The 23,249-nt window shown below is 41.2% G+C and overlaps 1 protein-coding gene across 1 annotated transcript; it reads left to right on the top strand.

Moving 5' to 3' along the window:
- Window positions 1-1,352: 1,352 nt before the first annotated feature.
- RAB43 (RAB43, member RAS oncogene family) lies at window positions 1,353-20,625 on the top strand. Its single transcript, XM_065642472.1, has 3 exons — window positions 1,353-1,590; window positions 11,084-11,267; window positions 12,151-20,625. The coding sequence occupies exons 1-3, from the start codon at window positions 1,369-1,371 to the stop codon at window positions 12,402-12,404; spliced, it is 660 nt and encodes a 219-aa protein (XP_065498544.1). The 5' UTR covers window positions 1,353-1,368; the 3' UTR covers window positions 12,405-20,625.
- The last annotated feature ends 2,624 nt before the right edge of the window (window positions 20,626-23,249 follow it).

Here is a 23,249-nt window from a genome sequence, read left to right as displayed (position 1 = left end):
CCTGCCTGACATAGAACTCGCACCTCTGCTCTTGCTGGCAGGTTACCATGGATTGCCAAAATACGGAGACCTGAAAAGGAATCATTAGGAAGCCACCCAAAAATCCACTTGATTTGGAGCAATTCAAGACAAGCTGGCCTGGTTGGTCTATGATAGTCACAGGTCAGGTTGTTCACATCCTGCACAAACACCTATGGGAAATTTTAAACCTCACTCTCTGGCATTAAACAGTTTCATTTCGAAATTTGGCATTTGAAACTATGAGGATGGAATTCAGCAAATCTTTGTTACAAAGAACAGACTAAGAAAGTGTGCTGTGTCAAAGTATTCTATTAGTAAAGCTGATTTTTATAAGCACCTCGAGTCACCACATAACCTAAAGGAAAGTACCTATTGAAGAGCAGTTTGTTTTGTAGATAACCCAGGCAGCAGTTAAAACACAATTAATTCCAGATTCCTCAGATATACTTACCTCAATACACATAACCAGTTTGTGATGCAAGAGGAAATGGCCTCAAGTTTCACCAAAGGAGGTTTAGATTGGATATTAGGAAAAATTTCTTCACTGAAAGGGTTGTCAAACACTGGAACAGGCTGCCTGGGGAACTGGTTGAGTCACCATCCCTGAAGGTATTTAAAAGATGTGTAGATGTGGCACTTAGGGGCATGGTTTAGTGGTGAACTTGGCAGTGTTAGGCTAAAGGTTGGACTTGATGATCTTAAAGGTCTTTTCTAACCTAAATGATTCTGTGATTCTATTCTGTGATATATTCACACAGACATGTGTATGTAAGACACGTAGCATGATGTTAACAGTTTTAAAGACATGTCTGAACGGTGCAGCACCTTGCACGGGTGAAAAACCGTAGCCCTGAGCCTTGGCCTACAACTCTGGAAACAAACCACACCCCAGCTCAGACCTAAACATGAAAAGCCGATGAGGCAAATCAGCTGCACTTCCTGGATGACTCAGTGATGTAATTGCACCTGTTTACTGCTACGTGTCAGTAACTGTAAAATATATCAGCGGGATGTATACCACAAAAGTTAGTCCAGCAAGAATGCGAACGAATACTCGCTTGTGCAGGTTCTCTGTGCAGGACTGGGGCACTGGTAGCGATGAACGGCTCATCAGTGCCACTCACGACCGCTGACTCTTAACACGCTTGTTTGCCCACACACGATGGTTTACGTCGGACCGCGCCCCGAGCAGACCCCGCCAGCCCCGGCCGGACATGCCCGGGAGGCGGAGAGAGGGAGGGAGGGCCGGGCGGGGGCGGGCCCAGCGCTAGGCCCGGCGCGGCGGGGGGCGGCGGGCGCTGCGCACAGCGCGGCTCCCCTCGGCGGCGGGCGCAAGGCCACAGCGCAATGCCCGGCCCGGCAGTGTCGGGGGCGGCGGCGGGGCCCGGCCCCGACCCGGAGGAGAGCTACGATTTCCTCTTCAAGCTGGTGCTCATCGGGGACGCCAGCGTGGGCAAGACCTGCCTCGTTCAGCGCTTCAAAACAGGGGCCTTCGCCGAGCGCCAGGGCAGCACCATCGGCGTGGACTTCACCATGAAGAGCCTGGAGATCCAAGGCAAGCGGGTGAAGGTGAGCGGAGCGGCGGCCCGGGGCGGAGGGAGCGGCCGGACACTCCGGTTCCGGGGCAGGCGGGGAGCCGGGGCTCATCTCCCGGGCCGCCCCCAGTGCCGCGGAGCTCCGGGCCGCCACAGCCGCCGAGATGCCGGCGGGGTCGCCCGGCCCCGGCCCGGCTGCCGGAGGAGGAGGCGGCGGTGGCGAGACAGCGGCTGGCGGCGAGCGGTGCCGCCCGCCCGGGCGCCCCGTCCCGCTGCGGACTTGCCCGGGGCTGCTGTTGTGCCCCCGGGCGGGCTGCTCAGCGCCGGTGCCGCCTTCCCGAGCGGCTCCCGCGGGCGAGGAGGGACCAAGCGCATCTGTGGCCGTGTTTTGCTGAGGCAGGAACAGCCGTGCAGCCGCAGGCCGGGCTGGTTCCTCGTTAGCAGCGCCCGAAGGCCGGTAAAAGCCCCTCCAAGGCTCACTTGCGGCCGGGCTCTGCCGCCGCTCTGCCGTGAGTGCAGCACCCCTCTTTTCAGGCAGGCTTCTGGCGAGGGTCTGTTTACAAGCCAGCAGGAACCTCAGCTGGACTGTCATGTTTCCAGAAAGGGATGTGGAACTGGCACATTGAGAGAAGCCTGAGGAGTGGTTGCTGAAATAGGCGTATTTCAGTTATCTTAAACCACTGCTTCTAGGGTGTTTACTTAAACCAGAACACATCAACCCTAAATCTGACTTCCGTGTTTCTTATGCTGGAGAAAATCAGCTCGTTGTTCAGGTTAGAAAGAGGACAGGACATTTACCTGGTGGAATTATCTGCAGACCCTAAGTGGCATAGATTCCCCTACAACACATTGGCCTCTGAGCACAGGATGATCAAACAGCAGGAAAAAGGGCTTAAAGCACCTCCAGAATGGAGTCTGACGACTATCCTTATCCCCAGTGGAACTAAAAAGAATTTAATGCAGTCACTGCCTGAGAAAGATCATGAAACTGTACAGCTTTTGGTGACACAGAAATACGGTGATTGCAGTTGAATTTTGCTCTGTGTTTACCAAAGTGGGTGTCAAAGTCCTCTATTGTCCTTTTTTTTTTTTTTTAATAAATTAACTTTGGTGAGCAGAATATTAAGCAGAGAAAGTTGCAGAAATGGAAGAAATGAAGGCTCGAATTTTTGAGGAAAGGAGGGGGATTAGAAGTTCCACACCTAGCCAAGGTGTTTATTTCCTTGGCAGTGTCACACCTTTTCCTATCACATATAGCTGGGGTTGGCAGATGAAAAGGAAACTCGGATTTTCTGTCTGTGCTATTATGACCTCTTCTGTGCTTTCTAGCAGGGGAGCTGTTGGAAGTGAGGTTTCTCATTTCAGATTGAAGCCTGGCTCCATAGAAATGCCAGGCACATCGGAAGTGCCGAATGTGTCTGTTCTTGGTGCCAGGGGTCTGGCCACAGAGTTGGGGAGCAGGAGAGGACTGCCCAGGAAATAACCCCAACTCCCTACCTGTGCTCTTTCCTCTTGTCACTACTTACACCTGAATTAGTAGTCAGTCTGTAATGAAACCCGTGGGTTGTTTCTCAGTGTTTTACAAAAAAAACTAGTAAGAAAATGCAAGCTCTTGAGGCTTTTTCCTTGGAATGTTCTATACTTCCACTTAGAACAAAAATTAAGGAGGCACAGATTGAAGAAGAGTATTTTAAGCATTACTTTAGGCAAATTAATCCAACATCGTTGCTGATTTACCTTACAGATATTTTTGGTAGCTGCTGAGTCAGGGACACAGCTAGAGTATGAAAACATTTGCTTGGGAGTTTTTCTTTTTTTTGGTCTGTTAAGGAGTGGGTTGTATGCGAAGTTTCAAGTTCCAGTCAGACTTTTCCAGTTTGATTGAGACTTCAGAGCAGCCCATCCAATCTAGGTAGGGTTGTTCAGCATGTTACAGGAAAAGGAAAACAAGGATAATACTTTTGTGAGCTCCCTTATAGAGTAGGTAAATAAATTCTTAGTATTAGATGTGTGTATCTTGCACATTCTACAGATTTGGTTTTGGTGTGGGCTCCAGTGATTCTCGGAGGAGCACTTCAGCTCTCCAAACAGATCATATCCTGTCCCCGTAGTAAACAAGCCTGTACATGTGCTCTGTGAGAGACACTGTGTGTCTCATTGTGTCTGTCTCAGTCATGTGAGACATTCTGTTTTAACAGTTTCAGATAAATTGTTGATTGGGATGCCTTAAATTGAGGTGTTTGGGACATGTTTAAAATAAAGTTTGACCTTACAACAGGATCCATACAAAAGCATGCTGGGTGATGATTTTCTGTGCTGTTCCCATTTCATTATGGGTTTCTGCTACTCAAGACAGTCTTCGTAAAGAATGCAAAGGCTTATTTTCTTCTTAGCAAATGGTGCAGAATAAGACAATTCCTATTTTTATAATGCTTTGTAAGCTCATCTTCAGAAGGTCCTTCAGAACAAGAGAACAGAAGAAAGTCCCACGGAGCTTTTGAACGCTTGCTCCACATCCCCGATGGCCTAAGCTTCATCTTTGCTCAGGCTGAGGACAGTATTACAACACAACAGAGAGACTATGAGCCAGACACTTCTTTTGAGACTGAAACAAACATTTTAAGGTTAATTGTGTTAGTGTCCTTTTCTGTTTAAAACTTCAAATGTTGTCATTGCAGTTATATAATGTTTCTGAAACATTTGGAGCCCAAGGATTCTAAGTCTCACTTCCTTTTGATGCATTTTTTGTTGGATAAGGGAAAAGAAGCATGTTGGGATACTAAAGGTATCTAAAAGTTCTGCAAATAACTTTTTTTTGTTGTTTTTAAGCTCAAGGCTTTCCTTGCATCTTAAGGCTGCGTTCTTTCAAGTGCCTTAAGTGATACTTACTACACCACTGCTTCATCGGCTACTGAAGCTGACTAAACTTCAGATTTAAAGAGATGTTAATGCTTGAAAAAGGAGCTATTCATGGACAGTCCTGATAACTGAAGCATTTTCTTTTGAAATAAAACAGTACAGTATTGGTATCGTAAGCTTCCCCAGTATGTGCTAACCCTGATTTGCCAATATTTACCACTTCCAGAGAGGAAGAATATTTAAGGTTGTCTGCGCTGTCCAGTCTCCTGTTTCTCTTGTTCTTTTTTCAAGATCTCCAACTGTAATTTGAGGGGTTGTCTGGTGGGATGGTAGAGGCCCGTTGCCCATGGGACAGGCTGTTGTGAGCCATGGGCTCCTGGAGGCGCTGGGGAACAGAACCAGGCAGGGATTTGGCAGATCTCGTGCACTGGGTTCTACTGGAACTTCAAAGTCAAAGCTACCTGTGATGACCACCTTGATTTTTATCACAGAGGCAAATTCTGACCAGCATATATCCAGAATTTCCCCCCTCAGCTTTATGAAATGTCTGCGGTCTAATGTAATTTTTAAAAAATTTCTAGCATATGCTGTTTAACAGGCTGAAATTGTGGCATACTGCTCTATAAAATACATCCTCCTTAGTTGGCAAAATCCTACAGAGTACAGACTGTAGTTCCCAAAAGTTGTGGTTGTTGACTTAATGCATAGTGATTAAAGTCATATTGATAAAGTAATTACTTGTTCTTTAAGTGATAGAAAGAATCTGGCAAACAGAACAAAAAATGTTTTGTAACTGCTATGTCACTGTAAGAAAAGATTTATAAAATGGTGGAACTAAGACTACATAATGATAGGCAAGGACATTCTTAAGTCCTAAGTCCGTGAATTGTGGTTAGTAATAACAAAATTCCTTTCTTTCACTGATTTTCCTCTTATATTAATTGTGTATCTTTAATATCTACTTTATGCTGTCATTTCGTAGTGGTTTACATACAGTGAGTATTTTTTCCTTTATGCCATAGTTTTTCTCTTGCTCTATCTTTCAGAAAGCAGCAGAAGAACATTTGAAAACAAACACATTCCTTTTCTGACAAATACTTCTTTATGTATCACTGCACTTTTTAATTTGCAAGCTTTTTCAGCCCATGTGATATCAAGATTCTTGGCTTTGATTCAGGCTTCATGGCTGTAACTATATTCCTTTCAGAATGGCCCAAAATGTAATGTGTCATTGTCTGGCCAAATTGCAAGTAATATAAAATTATGACTTGTTAACTGTCTTGATTCCTGACTCTTGTATTTAATAACACTGCTAAAAGTGTTTTTAGGAGCAAGTGTTGTGATTTGTCAGTGGACAGAAATGTATATTATTGTTTGCCATTTGGGGTGACAGGATTTGGACACAGTTGGTTAAGAATCATTTAGTACGGTCTTTGCACCCACCATTTCATTGCTGGGAAATTTTATGGAAGTTGCTGTACGTTGAAGAACTCATAGCACGAAAGTGACATTTCTATCTTTTTAAAGGAAGGTATCAGCTATAGGATGTACTTCGTTATTATTAATGCTCCTTCACAAGCAAAAGTAAGCCTGAACTCCTGTGATACTTTAGAAGAACCAGGAAAGTACTTAATAAATAAGTTATGTAGGAAGTATGGGATGGAGAAATTATTTAACGTGTCTTGAGGCCATTTGTTAAGCATTAACCTTTGATAAACAATATGTTTATCAATGCAAGAAGACGCCACGTCAAACCATTTGATAATGCTCATGCTCTTTGGTCGACCTGTCACCTACTGTTTTGAACACTCCGTCTATTTCTATAGTTGAAACTCTTTCTTTAAGCCTAATCAGACACTCCAGAATGTTCTTCTAGAGACTCACCATAAATTTTGCCACCTTCTGTTTTCCTCCTTACATTAAGTTGAAACATTCCTTGTTTCAATTTTTCTCTGGTGGGTCTCATCCTCCCGTCATGTGCCAGTGTGAAGATCCTGGCTCAGTCTTGATGACCTCCTCCTAGGCACAGGCCAGCAGCTGACAGGTCATCTCCAGTCCCTCTCCCATGCTGAATAAGCTCGTTTCCCTCAGATTCTTCTCACAGGGTATGTGCTCCGGATACCTGACCATGTTGATGGCCCTCCCCTGAACTTGCTCCAGTTCTTCAATGTCTTCCTTGCATGGGCGGCCCAAAACTGGACACTGTATTTTAATTGGAAACTAATAAGTGCTGAATAAAAGGGAATAATCACCTCCCTTGATCTGCTGGCTCTTGGTCAGCTTGCTGCCTGCAGAGAGCCCCAGACCTTTTCAGCACAGCCGCTCCCCGGGCAGCCAGAGCCCAGCCTGCATCTGGGCAAGGGCTGAAGGAGATGAGCTCCTTCCCAACAGGAACAGATGAAAAAGCAAATAAGAAAAGATGTTCAAGACTTTGTCCAAAGTACTTATGGAAAGCTCCAATTCTACAGTGGTTATATGGAGTCGTGAAAAAACTTACAGGAGTTAATAGTTGGTTTAGTGCTTTGCTGTTCAGTGCCAGCCAGTGCCAAGGGCTCTGCTGGCCAAAAAATTCAAAGCTAAGAGCAGATCAAAATAACCAGCTTTTGTAACTAAATGGGCATTCAATTGTGAAACAATTAGCACAAGAAAGGTGGCTCGTTGCCTTTGTTCACTTAGAGTATTCTGTCATATTCCTTCTGAACAACAGGTATTTGTTCTTTACCCTGTCCTCATTTGTCACTAGGGATGGTCCCCTGAAGACCTGCTACCAACCTCTTACTGCATAGATAGTTTTCCTTAGTATCCTCACATGAATTTAACACAATCCTCCAGCAATCCCAGCTTCTCTCTTTCTTACACCGGAATCGTTGTGAAAGTAATTACAAACTAAGGAATTGCTTAAAAGGTTACTAAAGTGACAGACATGGCTTTCATCACATTATTTACAAAGCCGAAGCACTTAAATAAAGGAAATAAAGTACTTTGTGTCACATACTGCATCTGTGATACACTTATACAATACAAAAGACTCTATGATCCTACTTTTTTGGTAGCCTGTGGCTACTACAGTTCCCTTGGTATTTTGATTTTTAACATCTAACTTATATTGAGAGGCTTTAAAATGAGAAATACTAAGACTAATTTTTTTTCCAAAGAATTTGCAATTGTTATTTCTTGTCAAGAGTTACCTATTTGTAAAGATAGTTTAACAAAGAGACTATATAAAACTTTTACTGTAAAATGATGGGTTTAATTTGCAGTTGATTGGTATTTATATATAGTTGTCATGTTTCTTTTCAACAGAATTGTCTGAAATGTATCTGTGTACCCCTACTGGAGAAAATACTATTAACTTATGATCAGAAACGGTATTTTTGTAATGACTTATATTTTTTAATCCTGTATTGGACTGATTTACGCTATACAGAAATAATTTTTCGTAGAGTTTTGTAAGGATGTTGTCAAGCAAATTAGCTACATTTTGCCTCTAGGAATACATCTTCCTTTAAATTACGTAATCTGCTTCATAATATTTGCATACTCTCTTATGTCTGTAGTGTGTGTTCTTATTGTTTTAAAATAAGACAGTTATTAAAACTTCAAACACTGTGACAACCAGGTTTTCAAGCTTCCAAATTGTGAGGAGTGAGTTGTTATTAGCCCTCTACAAAGTACCTTTGCACACTGAGCGTGCTGCAAGGCAGACTGATCCTCAGCAGCTGGAGCTGCTGTCTCTGCGTGGGTCTGCCAGGGACTGAACAAGGGCTCCTTGCTCAGCTTCAGGTGAGGTTATTGCATCGGCTCACACCCACCTTCAGCAACAAGTTAAACCAAAGGGACATATTCATGATTAGTTCAAGACAACTTTGCCATTGCTTTCCTCCCTATGCAGTCTGTGTGCTTTCAGTACCATGTATGTATAATGAGTATAATGTATAATGAGTATTAACCCTTCAAACAAAAGGAAAAAACTTATTTTTCGGTTAAATCAGTGCTCTCTGTATCAGATTAACGGGTCCTAGTTTCAGTGGAGGGAGAGGGCAAGTTTTTGATGACTGCATGGTCTCAGTTTGGCTTAAACAAGTCATTAAACCATGCCTTTATTTGGCTGACTTTCCCTGAAACAAAGAGTGAGCACCCACCTGGCTCCTGCCAGCAGAAGGGATGGAACAGTGACCAACATGTGTGTTGGTTGATATGTTTGCAAAGAAAGTATCTGATTTGGGGTCTAATGTATCCTGTAGCCTCAGCAATGAAAGCAAACCCACAACAAACTGATGATAATGTAAAAAGCTAAATAATTCAGAATCCTTACACAAAAGAGGAGTGACAAGTAGGGGAGCACAAATTTCAGATTCCTGAGGGAAGGAGCCTACCTGGAGGAAGATGGCTGGGAGCTCTTGGGAAGGCCAGTCCTCTGCTCCGTGCTGTTCCCAGCAGGACACTCAGGGCTTCAGCAACTGTGTATAATACATTCAGTCCTGCAAACACAGAAATGCTTGAGTAAAAAATGTGTAGGGGTGCTGCAAGATCTTGTTGGTGACATTTTGAGGTTGCTTTATCACTACTGAAAGGCTGTGGAAATGGGGGAGGACCAGAGAAAGGCAAATATCATATTCAGAATGGCAAGAAATCCTGGGAACTGCAGGCTAGTCAGACTCATTTTGGTCCCCAGGAAAATCATAGAGCAGTTCTTCCTAGAAGAACTGAGTTTTGACCCCACTTTGAGCAGGCAGTTGGCTTTGCCACCTCCAAAATCTGTCCTAGTCTCAGTGATTCTATGCTACATACTTACACAGAGGTTTTCAAAATCCGGTGTACAGCACAAGGCCCAAGACTGGCTTGCTCAGTCACTCTGCAGGTAAATCACTTTTATTTATACTATGTGAAAAGTGTAAGCTAAACCTTTGGGTTTTTAAATTTAAAAAGCTTATAATTATTCTGTATGCACAGAATCTCTCAGACCTCTCCCAAGAGTTGGGTAATCATCATTAGCCTTGTTTTGCACTTTGCCTAATAACGTATTAAGATTTAAAACTATGTAACAGACACAAAGGTCTAGTGGGAGTCTAGAGTACAGAGAACATCTTACATAAACCTGCCACAAACTTCCTTGTCTCTAGTAATTGTCTGTTCTGTTAATAATCATTGCTTTGTGGTTTTCTGAGTCCATTACAGTCCCTTCCCCTCCTCTGAGAAAACTCTTACCAGGACAGAGAAATACTTTTTCAGTGGAGTGATTCCTTTTAAGCTGTATAAATAACATTTGGGATCTAAATGCTTGGTTAGCACAGGGAAGTGATCTGATCAGCACAGCCTATTCCAAAGTGAAAATTTATGCTAAAAAATGCAGCAGTCAGAAGATACAAAGTACTGATGTGCAAAAGAAAGAAATGGACAAGTGATCCCACCTAATTTGGTATAAAACATCATTGGCACATTGTGTTTAGTTGTCAGCACTTTAAAAGAAAAGAGTTCAGAGAGAGGAGAACTAATTAACAGGTCTACACGTACAGGGAAGATTTAAAAACCCAAGAATATTTGCTTACGTCCTGTCTCAGTTAAGAGGAGATGCAGAATATATAAGGAATGGCACAAAAAGACAAGCAGTCTCAATCCCCAAATGATAAATGAAAGTGCAACAGAAGGACAGAAAATAGAAAATTTATAAAAGGAAATTCTTTGGTTTCATTGCTGCTATATATTAAAGCCAAGAGCTTTGCAAGATTCAAAAAGGATTAGAGATTTAAGTGGAGAATGAGAACATCCACAGTTACTTTAGATTAAAAGCTCCTGCAATATAAGCTGTCATGTTCCAGGACATTAGACAACCTATAAAAGAAGAGGCTTTGAAAATAAATTTTCCCTCTAAGCAGGATATTGTGTTTGTCCACTCTTGAGTTATTTGGCTTCTTCCTCTGGAACATCTAGTACTAGGAACTGAAACCCTGATACTGAACTCATAGCTCATACGCTACTGGATTTAGGCAAAAATATGTAAGCTACGCGTTTCTTCCTCCTGCCCAGATGTAATGTCTCTTCTACCACCTAAAAAAGGACAAGTGAGTAGACTGACTACATCTTTGACTTTTTTGAAACCTAGAATTGCTGGCTTTTCTAAAAGTTTTATGTTTTTTATATATATTCTTTTAATTGTCTCATATTTCCTTATAAAGCAGCATCAGTGCTCTCAGATGCCAGTACCACATCCTACTCCAGTTGTAATTGTCCCTGCAGCACAACTGGCAAAGCTGTGTCAGTAGCTCAGAGGACAAGCTGATGAAAACCCACCTGATGAAAACCTCCAGGTGATGAACTGGAGTGGCTTGGCTGTGGACTAAGATCTTGTTTTGCTAATTCCGCTAGAGGAGGTGACAAAGGGGTAGGGCTGGACATACAAAAGTGATCATTTCATAACCTGCCACAGAAGGATGCATCAGAGCTCACCTGCAGGAGCCCAGGGTGTCTCAACTGATAAAGATAGAAACTTTGAGCAACCAAGCGCAAAAGGTTCTCCAGTATATATTATTGTTCTTAAATCGTGAACAAAGAACTAGAAAAACATGATGCCAGAATGTTATCGCGTATAAGGGAGATTTATAAGAAGGCTATTGAATCAAGCCCTGGCTTTTAATTCAGTGTCTCGCTGTATGCTTTGTTTTATTTAGCTGCAGATCTGGGACACAGCTGGCCAGGAGAGGTTCCGAACCATCACGCAGAGTTATTACCGCAGCGCAAATGGCGCGATCCTGGCCTATGATATCAGCAAGAGAGGCTCTTTCCTGTCCATTCCTCGCTGGATCGAGGATGTCAGAAAGTATGCCGGTTCCAACATCGTACAAATACTGATTGGTGAGTTAAAAATATTCATACCAAGCACCACATGTTACTGTACAATGTAATTAGTTGCAATACTTGTTTAAGATGGTTAAAAGTTTTATTTTTGGTTGAAGTTAAGATGTATGTAATAGATCCGATTGGAAATTTTCCCAATGTTGTTTTTTTAACTAGGAAGTGCTGATTCATGAAAACAGAAATGTTTTGCTTTGATCAATTTCTGCTAAGACGTAGCTAGCTTTGTATCAGAAGCCAGCTTTGAATCCTTTGCGTCTCACTTAAGGGAGAACTGGGTGCCCAGGATCTCCAGGGGCACAGCCGTGGTGGAGCTACTCTTTTCCAGGGCCCAAAGAAGCTCCATCATACCCAGCTAATGTGTTTTGGTGAACTGGAACACCCACATACTTCAGCAGATGGAGGATTTTGGAAGGACTTCAGGGCAATCAGGGTTTGTCAGTTCTCTGCTAGAAGTTCTCCTTCCCATCCCAAATTTTTCTGTCTCAGATGTGGCTCTCGAGGCCTGTAGACCTTAGTATTCTACATTTCTCTAGGAACCAGTAAACTGCTGCTGTTTCATACAATGGTTTTAGCTTTCACTTCTAGCCCATTTTTCTTCTGCTAAGGTCTACAGCCACCACTCTTCAGTTACTGACTTTTTCTGTTCTCTGTAGCAGTCATACAGAAATACAGGTTGGAAGGGGCTTCAGAGATTATCTCGTCCGGCCTGCTCAAAGCAAGGCTAATGGCAGGTTGGTCAGGGCCTTTCCAGTCAAATTTTGAAAATCTCCAAGAATGGAAATTCTGCAGCTTCTATGGGCAACCTGAGAACCTCCTGCTAAATACTTAGTCTAACATAAATAGTCATTATAAATTACTCCATTGTTTCTTTTTCTTCCAGGAAACAAGTCTGACCTAAGTGACCTTCGAGAGGTTCAGCTAGAGGAAGCTCAGAGTCTGGCTGAACACTATGACAATATCATCTGTGCCATAGAGACCTCTGCGAAAGACTCCAGCAATGTGGAGGAGGCTTTTGTGAAGATGGCTACAGAGCTCATGATGAGGCATGGAGGCCCCATGTTCAGTGAGAAGAATACTGACAGCATCAAGCTTGACAGCAAAGACGTTGTAGAAAGCTGGGGATGTGGTTGCTGATGCGAGCTAGGTGATATCCCTAACTTTACTGGAATTTAGATGGTGCTTCACCCTAATGCTGAGTAGCATGGTAGCCATATTCTCCTCCTCCTGTGAAACCAGCAGTTTTGTAGAAGTTAGACACAATCCTGTTTGCTTTGGTGTCTTATTTTTAAAAAGGGACTCTTGAGAGGTAGTCCTAAAAGTCAAGCCCTCTGAAAAACTTACTCAGCATTTGTCCCCACCATTTTCTTTTGCGTAACCTTCATACAAGTTACAAAAGTAGAGGAAACAACTTTGAACTGGTGATGTGGGGTGAGGAGACAGATGGTTGGGGAAGAGACTGATGCATGCCCAAAGTCCAGAAGCATTTAGCATGGAACTGTTGGCAAAGGAGGTTTCTTTTGGAATAGGCAGTCTTGACAGTGTCTCTTTAAATCCGTAGCACTCCACCAATGACCAGAAAGTGATGGTGTCTTTGATGAAGGTATTTCAAGTGTCAGAATACCCAGCGATTTGATTACAGGACCAAATAGCAGTCACCTGTCCTAGGGCATATGGATTGCTAGTTAGTAATGGAACAGGCCCAGGTGGAGAAGCCTTCTCTCAGGTTTTGTTATAATTTTTTTAAGTTATTATTTTAACAAAAAGCAAAATCAGCCCGAGCAATATCATGTGACTTGCTGTCAAGCAGGATTGGACCAGTGTAGTTATTTTAAATACAGCCTTGAGGAGAGGGTAGATGCATTTCACTTTTTGCTGTTTGCACAGTAATAGCTCCCTTTTCCAAGTGGGTATCATTGAGTTTTTTGCCCTCAGGTCTCTTAATTTCATTCCATAACTCAAGACCTGCACCACTGGATGCAGGAACTGGACAAACCTTGAACTGACTGGTAGCCGTGATCTCCTGCTGTGTGACTAATGGTCATCTACAGGATGAATTCTGGTCATATATTTGACATTATGTTACCAGAGTGTTTATTGCTTAAGTAGCATAAGTGTATCTGGGCTTTGTTTTGTTTTTTAAAACATCTCTCTAAATACAATCTGGGCATATAATGGGAAAGAAGACCTCAGAATAGCTGAAAACTGCATGCATTGCAACCTCTTGGCTGTGGAAAACCAGCGTCTTTTCTAGTGATTCCCTCCCAACTTTGTATTCATCTGCTTCCCTCTCACTATCACAAGTTACCAATTGCTTTTCATTTCTTGAAAACACTCAGCAGGAAAAATCTGTCACTGTAGATCAGAAGTCTACATCGTTATGGATTTGCAAAGGGAGCAGAAGCAGGATTATTTTAAACTGCAGTTAAAGCAAAGGTGTTCAGATGTGACAAGTGATTTTTGCAATCCCGATACTTTGAAGGAGCTCGTTTTCAGAAAGCACCCACTTAAAGTGAAGTCACTTGTTTTTTGAAAACCTTGATCAAAAAGGACCTGGATTGGTTTGCTACTAGGGCTACACCAGTCTTTAGCCATTCATCATATCCAGTATCATGAAAATAATGAAGATTTAAGAAAGGGCTAGTGGATCCTAATTTCAATACTATTAATCTTCCTACAAAAAATATTAAACCAGTCTCTGGTCTTCTGGTTTTTTTAAACTATGAGGTAGATAATTGAGGAGTTAGGGATGCTTTGTAGCCTGTTTGCTTCTAATTTAAGGAGTTAATTTTCAAGTTTTATAGTTGTAAGAGTGAAAGGGCCTTAAATTTTTCAATTAGTGTTGTTTTCACAATTTGAATATTTTATATGGAAGGGCAGGTTAAGCTCCAGTACTCAATACTATTTTTGGATAGTTTTCCAGGACCTTCCCAGCGCTCCTGCATCCAAAGATAACAGGCAGTACGTGTCCAGCAGTAGCTAGGCAGTGAAAATGAGAATTGTCCAATCTCTAGATTTATTAGTGATTAGCAAACCTGCTATTCCACTCTTGGGAAAAATTATGAAGGCAGTCCAAGCTACAGCTCAAGTCCCGAGAAATGTTTTTCCTCCTGTTTAGATGGTCCTTAAGATACAGAATACTAGCAAGCATTTGACTTTGTCATGACACATTATAGTTTACATCTGTAGGTCACAGTCCTGCAGTTCTGCATGCTTGAACATGGATCCTCAGATAAGCTCAGCGTCCCACTGTTTGCAGGATTAGTGCCAAATTACTTAAGCCATGCTGATGAAAATTCACACACATTTAAGAACAGTATTGCTACCTCTCAGGTTGAAATCAGTAGTTTACATAGTAACTCATCTTAAAACTGGAGCAAGATACAAAATGAACATAAATCCTGCTTCCAGTGCAGTCAGTGAATGATTGTGTTTTTACAGTAGATGGAGAAATGAGCGATTATTGATCCATTGCCTTAGTTTTGAGTTTTGTTTAGTAAACAAGTAGGATCAGACCAAGAACTATACTTTTCCTTAGGATTTGCCACCATATATCTCTTAAGTTAGTCTTGAAGGTTGAGCCTCTGTCTGCAGGTTTGTCTGTTTCAGTCAGAAAACATGAAATACAGCATCAGTGATTTGTTCACGGTGTTTTCAAATGAAGGCACTGATTCAGATTAGTTTTCATTTTGCTGTTGAAAACTAAGACTATGGCTTTAAGTCAGCTTTTTCTTCTAACTCTTGGCTCTTCTGTGTTGTAAGAAGTGTAATACAAGTTTGCATGCCCTACCTAACTGAACAAAAGGGGACAAAGAAACAGGCTGAAGACCTGGATTATTTTTTCAGGTTAGTAGCAGATACAGATAACAGTGCTTGGGCTATCAGTAGTAAAAAGTAATTTCAATTACCAAACCCTTCCTTGGTCTATTAGTAATAGCCCAATACTCAATAGGTTGATTAGCTTCTTGATCAGAAATAAATTAACAGGAAATGTAACTTAGAGCTTTTCACTCCCTTTCTGAAGGCTTTTGTGAAATCTGTAATTCACACACATAGCTATGTAATTCAAATATTAGGAAAACAGTCCTGTTGGTTTAATTCCATTAATCCTAGTGAAACCAAAAGGCTACCTGGGTGAAGAGAGTGAGTAGCAATAAACTTGAGATTTACGGGTAAAACCTCAGTTTCAAATCTTAGGTTACAAATGCGTGCTGACGTGCATGAAGTGAATAATTCAGGAGTGCATGATCAGAGTTCACAGCATAAACATTTGCCAAGAAACCTGTTTACTGGCAGTTGAACATTAACAAGACCATGGTGCAGTAATTGCTTTTAAGCAGATCTCCTTGGCTGACCACATATTTGCATCAGCATTTATCATTTACTTTTGGCAGTACCCAGACTGTGCAAAATATTACAAAAACAGAGAAGGGGACACTGATCCCTGCCTTTTACCACTTAGGAGTGGAATGCAGAGGCAAATACTGAAATGAAATCATCAGCAGAATGTGGTTCCCAGGAGCGTGGGCATTGTTATCCTTTGTATTAGTTTTGATTTAAGCTAATTTTATCTCCAGTTACCCATCCAGTCCATCATCGTGGATGGAACTTGTATTTACATAATTATAAATATTTGTACAATACCAAATGTGTCAGCCTAGAAACCTGCTAACATTTGCTTTGCAAAACAAAATTTTTAAAAAATGAGAACACTTAAGAACAGAGGAAAAGTCCTAAAAATGTTATTATTCTCACTGTAGTGGAAAGCAGGTCACTTTTGGGTGAGGAGAAACTACAAAACTAAATGAAGCCCAGCTAATACTGCATAGTTTTCTAAGAACTCCATGAAAAGTGGAGCTCTTGCTCATTTTTTTCTTTGCCTTTAAGGAAGATCATATTTATTTGAAGAATAGAGTGGATCATCACATGCAATATACATGCAATATACAGAAGCACCCTTAAATAACATTAAATCCTTTCCTTAGTATGCCCCAGTATATATTGTGCCACTAAGATTTACACCTCTATTATTTAATCTCATAGTCCCAGCTATCTGACCATTTGAATGTCTTTTGCCATCTCAGGCCAGTCCTGAGGGAACTGGGAGGTAGCAACATTATTAGTTTCTCTCTATAGGACTGTTTTGAATTTATATGTTATTTCATTAATAGAAATAGTCTATGTTTATGCATCCTGCCTCCAAAACATTTATTATATTAACAGACCAATGGTGTTTGCTCTATTGCATTATTTTGTGTAAACACTACGCTGGAGGAACATGAAGTGAGAACAATACATGCTTTGAAAACTGAAAAATTAAGTGACTTTTTTTTCAGTTTTCAAAGCATGTAATATATGCTTTGAATATATACATATGTATATGATTAGCAATTCATTAACAATTAGTATGTATACGATTAACAGTTAATACATATGTATATGAAGCCTCCCGGGTATCTTAGTTTTTACTGGCAAGGTAGTGTTAGATTTCTTTTAACTCTATTGAATTGGGTTATAAAGCTATTCTAAGCAGCAAAAAATCTCAGATGGAAGCATTTAATTGCAATCCTCGCTGCATACTTTAGGAAAACGCCCCAAAATATTCAACAACTAGATGTTCTGATTGCCAGCAGAAGTTTGGCCCTCTGTATCTGTTTTATCATTTCATTTAAGTTTACTTGGAAAAGAGCAGGGTTACAAAATCAAAACAAACCAACCAACCCAAACGTACATTTACTGTCCATGGAATTGTTGCCAGAGATTAGATTAAAAATAGCCAGCATACTCTTCTATCCTGATCTTAGCAGTTTTCTAATATGACTGAAAAATGTTAAAATGCACTTTAAACGTAATTATTTGAAGCACAAAGAGGTGGTGATTTTTCCCCCTGCTTTGTCTCTTTAACAAGTGTTTCTATTACTTGAATACTGATAAAGGCAGTTGCCTGTATTACATTCGTAACTTCAGGTGTCACTAAAGACAGACTGTGTCAACAATTGTATTGTTGGTCCAGGAATTAGTGGCCAGTGGAAAACAAGTGAACAGAATAACTCCACAGGTATGGAAAAGTGAAGCCTGATTAACAGTCAGGGAAGATTTTCTGTTTAGTCCGATTATATGTGTTAGGTTTAATCAATGCTTACTCAGTCCAAAGGTAAAATAATACACTATACAAAGAGTTACAGGTTTTCCTGTTCACTTTTTGTACAACAGAAATTTGACTACTGTCTGTATTGAACAAGAGTGGACTGCTAAGCTAGTTAAGTGTATGCTAACAGAACAGTTTAACATTTGGAGAGCTGTTAAATTGGCTTAAAGCTGTATTTAGAACCTATTCCTTCCATTATGAGGCTAAAAGTATGTCTCTCTCCCCTAGGACACCATTTTAAAAACCTTTAGAAGATCCAAGATTGTACATTGATTAGAATTTATTGAGGCTGTCTTTATCATCAAAAAAGTCATTTTTCATATTTCTTTTGCAAGATATTTTTAGACTTCGATTCAGTTATTTCCAACTGGATTATCCAGCTGAACTGCTGACACTGATTTCTACTTTCTTTCAGCCTTGAATTTAACAGAAAATTGAAGATTAATCTTCCTATCACAAAATGCTGAAGGGCCACCAGATAGACTATAATCAGCAGGTTTTTGCACATGTATATCTATCAATCTCCTGCTCCTGTGACAGTTACTTAGTATCTGTCATGTATGCATATAATACACTATACTCCAGAATCAATTGAGTCCAGCTTTGCAATCATTCATCCAAGCAGATAGTGTAAGTCAGGGTAAATTATTAGGTGGGTACAGCAGCTTCACAAAGCTGCTTCTGTTTAAGCTACTTCTGCCTAAGGCTTACCTAGCACATTCTAAATTCGCTGTTGCAGCTAAATTACCAGGAGTGAATTAAAATTAATTACTAAACTACTACAAGCTATATTATTACAAGTGAACTGTTTTAATTTAGTCATAGACATAACATTAAAAAAATCCTAAATTTATATTTTTAATTTTAAAGCCTAGACTAGGATAAAAAGAACAGTAGTCACCTATGTTCATCTTTCAGAAGAACATATACCTTCTTATTGACTACACTGTAGGAGTTTAAACTCTTAAGAGTAACAGAAGTCTTTTAGAAACCAGACTAGGCCTAATGTAACAAGACCAGGCAAAATGTAACAGGAATTTAACAGAGAAACAATAGCTCAGCAAAGCGGGACGGCCTCGGTTTGCAGGCTGGACAAGCGGGATGTTCCAGCAGATAAAGCAAGAATTCCGTGGCTTCTGCTGCACAGCAGCACAAACCGACAACACGCGCACTCGAGAACCCGGGACAAGGAGCTGATGCTTGTGAGCCAGGGAATACGGGACTGCCAAGAGCAGGGACCCCAGATGGAGACCCTCAAATACCAAAACAGGACTCCTGACAAAGGGCGTGATTATGTCAATAAGCTGTTCAATGCATCAACTAAGTGATAAGAGCTAATGAATATGCAATTGGTCTGTGTAATAAATACCAGGAAGCGTGAGCCATGCGCTTGATTAGAGGAGAGATCCTCCCTGCGTCCAGCACGCTGAATAAAGTGCCTGCTCGGTAACACTTGCAAAGCAGAGTTAAGGAGCCTTTTTGCTGACTTTTTGGTATCAAAACCTTAATTTTCCCATAAACTCAGACATCTTAAAGTACACCCTATTCAGATGTAACAGCTGGCTAAAAGGGTTCAAGTTTCTCTGAAGTTTAGCTTAGAGGAAGTACCTTACATATGACCAAAATTATGGCAAGCTAGCAGTTAAGATTTCTAATTGTTCAATCAATTAAAAAACAAAATAAAACAACTTTATGACACAAAGATTATCTTCTCCAGATAACGGCAGAGGAAAACATTAATTGGAAGACTGTATTTCCTTAGAAACTGTCTTTTTAAGGCAGCTGACCAACACAATCTGTGTATTTCCAAAAGCCAGTCTCTTCAGTAACTGCTAAGTAACAGCCTATTACGCTGCACTGTGCTGTAGAACATGCGATGATCAACAGCCAGGTTTTCAGCAATAAATTCTATGAGCAATGTAGACTCGTAAGAAGATGTAAGGGAGTGGTTTTGGCTATCTGAACTACCATATGTGAAAACAAGAGTGCGAAAGATTGTCCTTTGAACACGGCATGCAAACTTGTCTTGACAGTTTGAAGGTACTTCTAAAAAGCGAGTTAAGAGCTGAATTTTCAGAGACATTAAAGCTGCAGACAGATGCCAACCAATGTCTTCAAAAGCATCTAGTTACTATTGAAAAAAAAAAAGCACAAAACTTCTATGGAACCAGTTTTGCACTAAAGGGAAATAGTTACCAGGAAAAACAAATACATTCACGTGAAAGGCAAAGCATCCTGATAATTCCATATTTTTCATGTTCATTCCCTATTTCAACGCGGTGCGTAAGGATTTTTCCCCTTTATAAATGGTATTAAAATAGATTATTCTTAGTGTGAAAAGTGGTTTGATACTTGACAAAATAAAACGCTATATACATTTTCTTGAGAGAGTGATAATATTGATGATAAGAATAACTTTGCTAATACAGTTTGTGGTGTGACATAAGGGATTTGCAAGCTGGAGTTAAGTGTTGGAATGGCGCTACGTGCACAAACCCTTTCAAAACCAGGGGAAGCCAACAGCTGAGATCAGACACGGTCCTGCCTGGCTGACATACAGCAGACACATACCGAGCAGAAGGTGAATTGAGCTATTTGTAACCGTTTTTAAAGATTTCTATTTTGTAAGTCTGTAAGGAGAAATGCTAAGGTTTTTGACAGATCTGCTCAGTGCTGCCAACCAGCTTTTCCCTCTTTTGTGCCTCATTCAACAGTATCTGACAGATAGAAGCCCCACAACTCCACAGAGCAGGTAGCGTCCAGGTCAGCCTGGCTCACGCACCTGTTGGGGAGAAAACAAAAATCTCTAATTCATATTGAATTCATTCACTGCATTCTAAAATTATTTGAGGGATTTGGATGATAACAGTGTTAAAATTATTCTGCATTTTCTAGGACAAATCTGTTGCTGTTTTTCAAGGTTTCTTTAGAAATGCAGGCTGCACATTTCTAATCATCAGTAACTACTTTGCTTTTAAACTGTCTTATCACAATACTGTCTAGATCGTTTGGAATATGAGGAGACAAGGGAGCAAGCTTGCATACTACAGTAATTTTTATACTTTACCTTCATCTATTTATGAATTTATTATGAAAAATATTTTTAAACATATGAAACCTGCATTTTGTCGTGAATTTTCGCAAAGTAGTGGATACATTGTACTGTGTATCATTAAAAAGGTTTAATTAAAGCAAACATTTGGCAATTAATACATTTTGTGGTTATTTTATGCAGGTACCTTTCTGTGGTTTATTATCAGAAACAAAATCAAGTTTTAAGAAATTTTGTATCCTGTTCTACATAGCATAGTCTTCTACTTTTACACAAGATATGATCTAATGTACGCTTTATTAAACAAATGATGCTTAGCTCTCTTTTATCCCTACAATTGCCCATCCCTTACATCAATGCACGCACATTACATTGTTTCAAATTAGTAAACTCTACGGCATAATTGGCCAGAAGATTAAGAATGAAAACCAACGTGCTCAGTGTTGGAGAAGTGCAAATAACTTTTTTCAGTGCTTACAATTGAGTGTAAACAGTGTAGTTACAACTGTACATTTGCAGGGAACATTTAGATCCTGGATTTTATTTTATTTTCTGTAAATTAAACAAAGCAACACCTTCTTCCTTTTGCTTGGCCCTTTAATTCTAACATCAGTAGATGGGCTAAGCAGGTTTTTAAAACCAAATATTGATTCTGTATTCAGTCTGCAACTTCAATAAGAGCCTCAGATACCAAACTGGCAATTGGTAGTTTTCAAGGAAATGGTCTTGCTCTGAACCTGGTTCCCTGGAGTGCTGAGCGTAGCTGAACACAACTGTCAATTCTCTTATTCTTTACTACTGAAACATTCTGGATGTAAGTGTACATGTCACTGGTGTGCACAATGCTTTAGAGAATCAGTGTAAGAGATAAATAATGCAACTGAGGCTGAGACATGAGACAAAACTGGGAGGAGCGGCTGATAAACAGAAGGCTGTTGGGAACAAAAATACAAGGGAAAAGTCAAAGCTTAGCACAATGTTTCTTGTTAGCATTTCTCCTTCCCATCCCTCACCTAGAAACATTTTCTGAGTGAGAAAAAGGTGACAAAGAGCTGACGCTGAAGTTCTGAAAGTCGAGAGCGGTGAGAACACGGCTGTGGAACCAAACTCGTCCCTGTGAGTCCCCCCCACGACGAACAAACCCCGGCTGCTCCAGGGCCTCTCAGCCGTGCGTCCTGCCACACCTCACAGGAACCACCGTCGCCGTGCGGCTTCCGCGCCATAGCTGCTTATTTTCTTGCTGAAGAAAGCCCGAACATTTGTCAGTTTTGCAAAGCACATAAATCCCAAACATAAAGCAGAATCGGGGAGTAAACGTCTCCCGTTTCAGGAGCACCAAGCTCTGACTCTTCTCTCAAACTCCTGGGGTGCGATTTCTCAGCACCTGACAGGAAAAAATTACTGAAGAGGGACCAAGCGCTTCACACTTGTTCGAAACCAAGAAAGGGTGTGAATGAGAGGAAGTTAAAATTACGAACACTCTCTCCTGCTATTTTTTAAGCACTTTGGCTTTTTGAGGGTCTGTGAAGCTCATATTGCCACTTACCAAGCTGGAATTCAGACCACGGAGATGGAGAACCTGAAATGCCCTGGAGAACTGCATAGGGCCAGTGGTTTTGTATTTTCCTACTTCGATGATACGGAAAGTAAAAAAAAAAAAAAAGATAAGGGAGACAGAAGCGGAGAATCGCAATACCCCGCCTCCTTTCCCGCCGCCCAGCCGGGGCAGCCGCGCTGAGGTAAAACAAGATGGCGGCGAGCGCGGCTGGGCGGGAAAGCGGCCCGGCCTCTGCACCTGGAGGCGCCGCCGCCATGAACCACCGCAGCCTCCACGGGGGGAGGCTCTGTCCTTTCTCTTCCCAAATAAACTCATTTCTCACTGAGACGCCCCATACTCGCGTGTTTAAGACAAGAGGGTCTCCAGCTTTGGAAACAGCTGTCAGTGATAATTTTACGACTGTCCAGGGAACATCCTGGACTTCCTCAAAGAATTTGGCTGAGTCTGGTGAACACGTCTGTGTCTTGCAATGGCTCAATTGCACATATAGATAATATAAGTAAGGGTATTTTTCCCCAAATGACCACCAGACCACTCACGTAGGCGCAAATTTAATATGCCAATGCAGCGTAATGGAACTACGTATGCTCCAGAAATATCTTGCCTAATCTCATGAATATGTAATAGATAGGTGGAATTATTATAGTACAGATATTATTATATTAGATATTAGATTAGATTACATTAGATATGAGGTGCTTCGTTATTCTTTATGTATAAATAACCACTGGAAACTGGAAATAGGTGTGCTGGATTTGGGAAATTCCCCCAGCACCTGGTACCAAAAAAAGCAAGGTCTCCTTTCTAAACAGATTTCTGTTTCAAGAGTCTCGATTTTAGGTGACAAGGCTATTGAAAAGGCAGGTGCCACTTTGAAGAAATTTGTGTGAATACCAAAGGCAACTACCTATTGGTATCTGTTCACATTCACAGGGGATGGCCCTGCACAACTACATATTTGGAGCTTTTTAGGAGGCACGCCACAGATACCATCTCAGAGAACCACGTATTAATTTGGGGATTAACTCAGAGCCACCTTCTACTTTAAGCATTTCACTGTCTCCTGCCAAAAGCAGGTTAATTCACCAAAATGGCAAAAAATCCCCTTCGAAAACTAGAGATCATAGCGGAGAAGCGAAGCCAGGCCATGTGCGAACGCTGACACCTTTGCACCCCACGCCCGGCCCGAACCCCGCGTACGTTCTTCAGCATTCTCCCAGAATT

Source organism: Caloenas nicobarica, chromosome 11, assembly GCF_036013445.1.
Source record: "Caloenas nicobarica isolate bCalNic1 chromosome 11, bCalNic1.hap1, whole genome shotgun sequence".
In the NCBI taxonomy this organism is placed as follows: Eukaryota; Metazoa; Chordata; class Aves; order Columbiformes; family Columbidae; genus Caloenas; species Caloenas nicobarica.
Note: the sequence above shows the minus strand (reverse complement) of the source record. Positions and strands in the feature narration are given on the sequence as shown.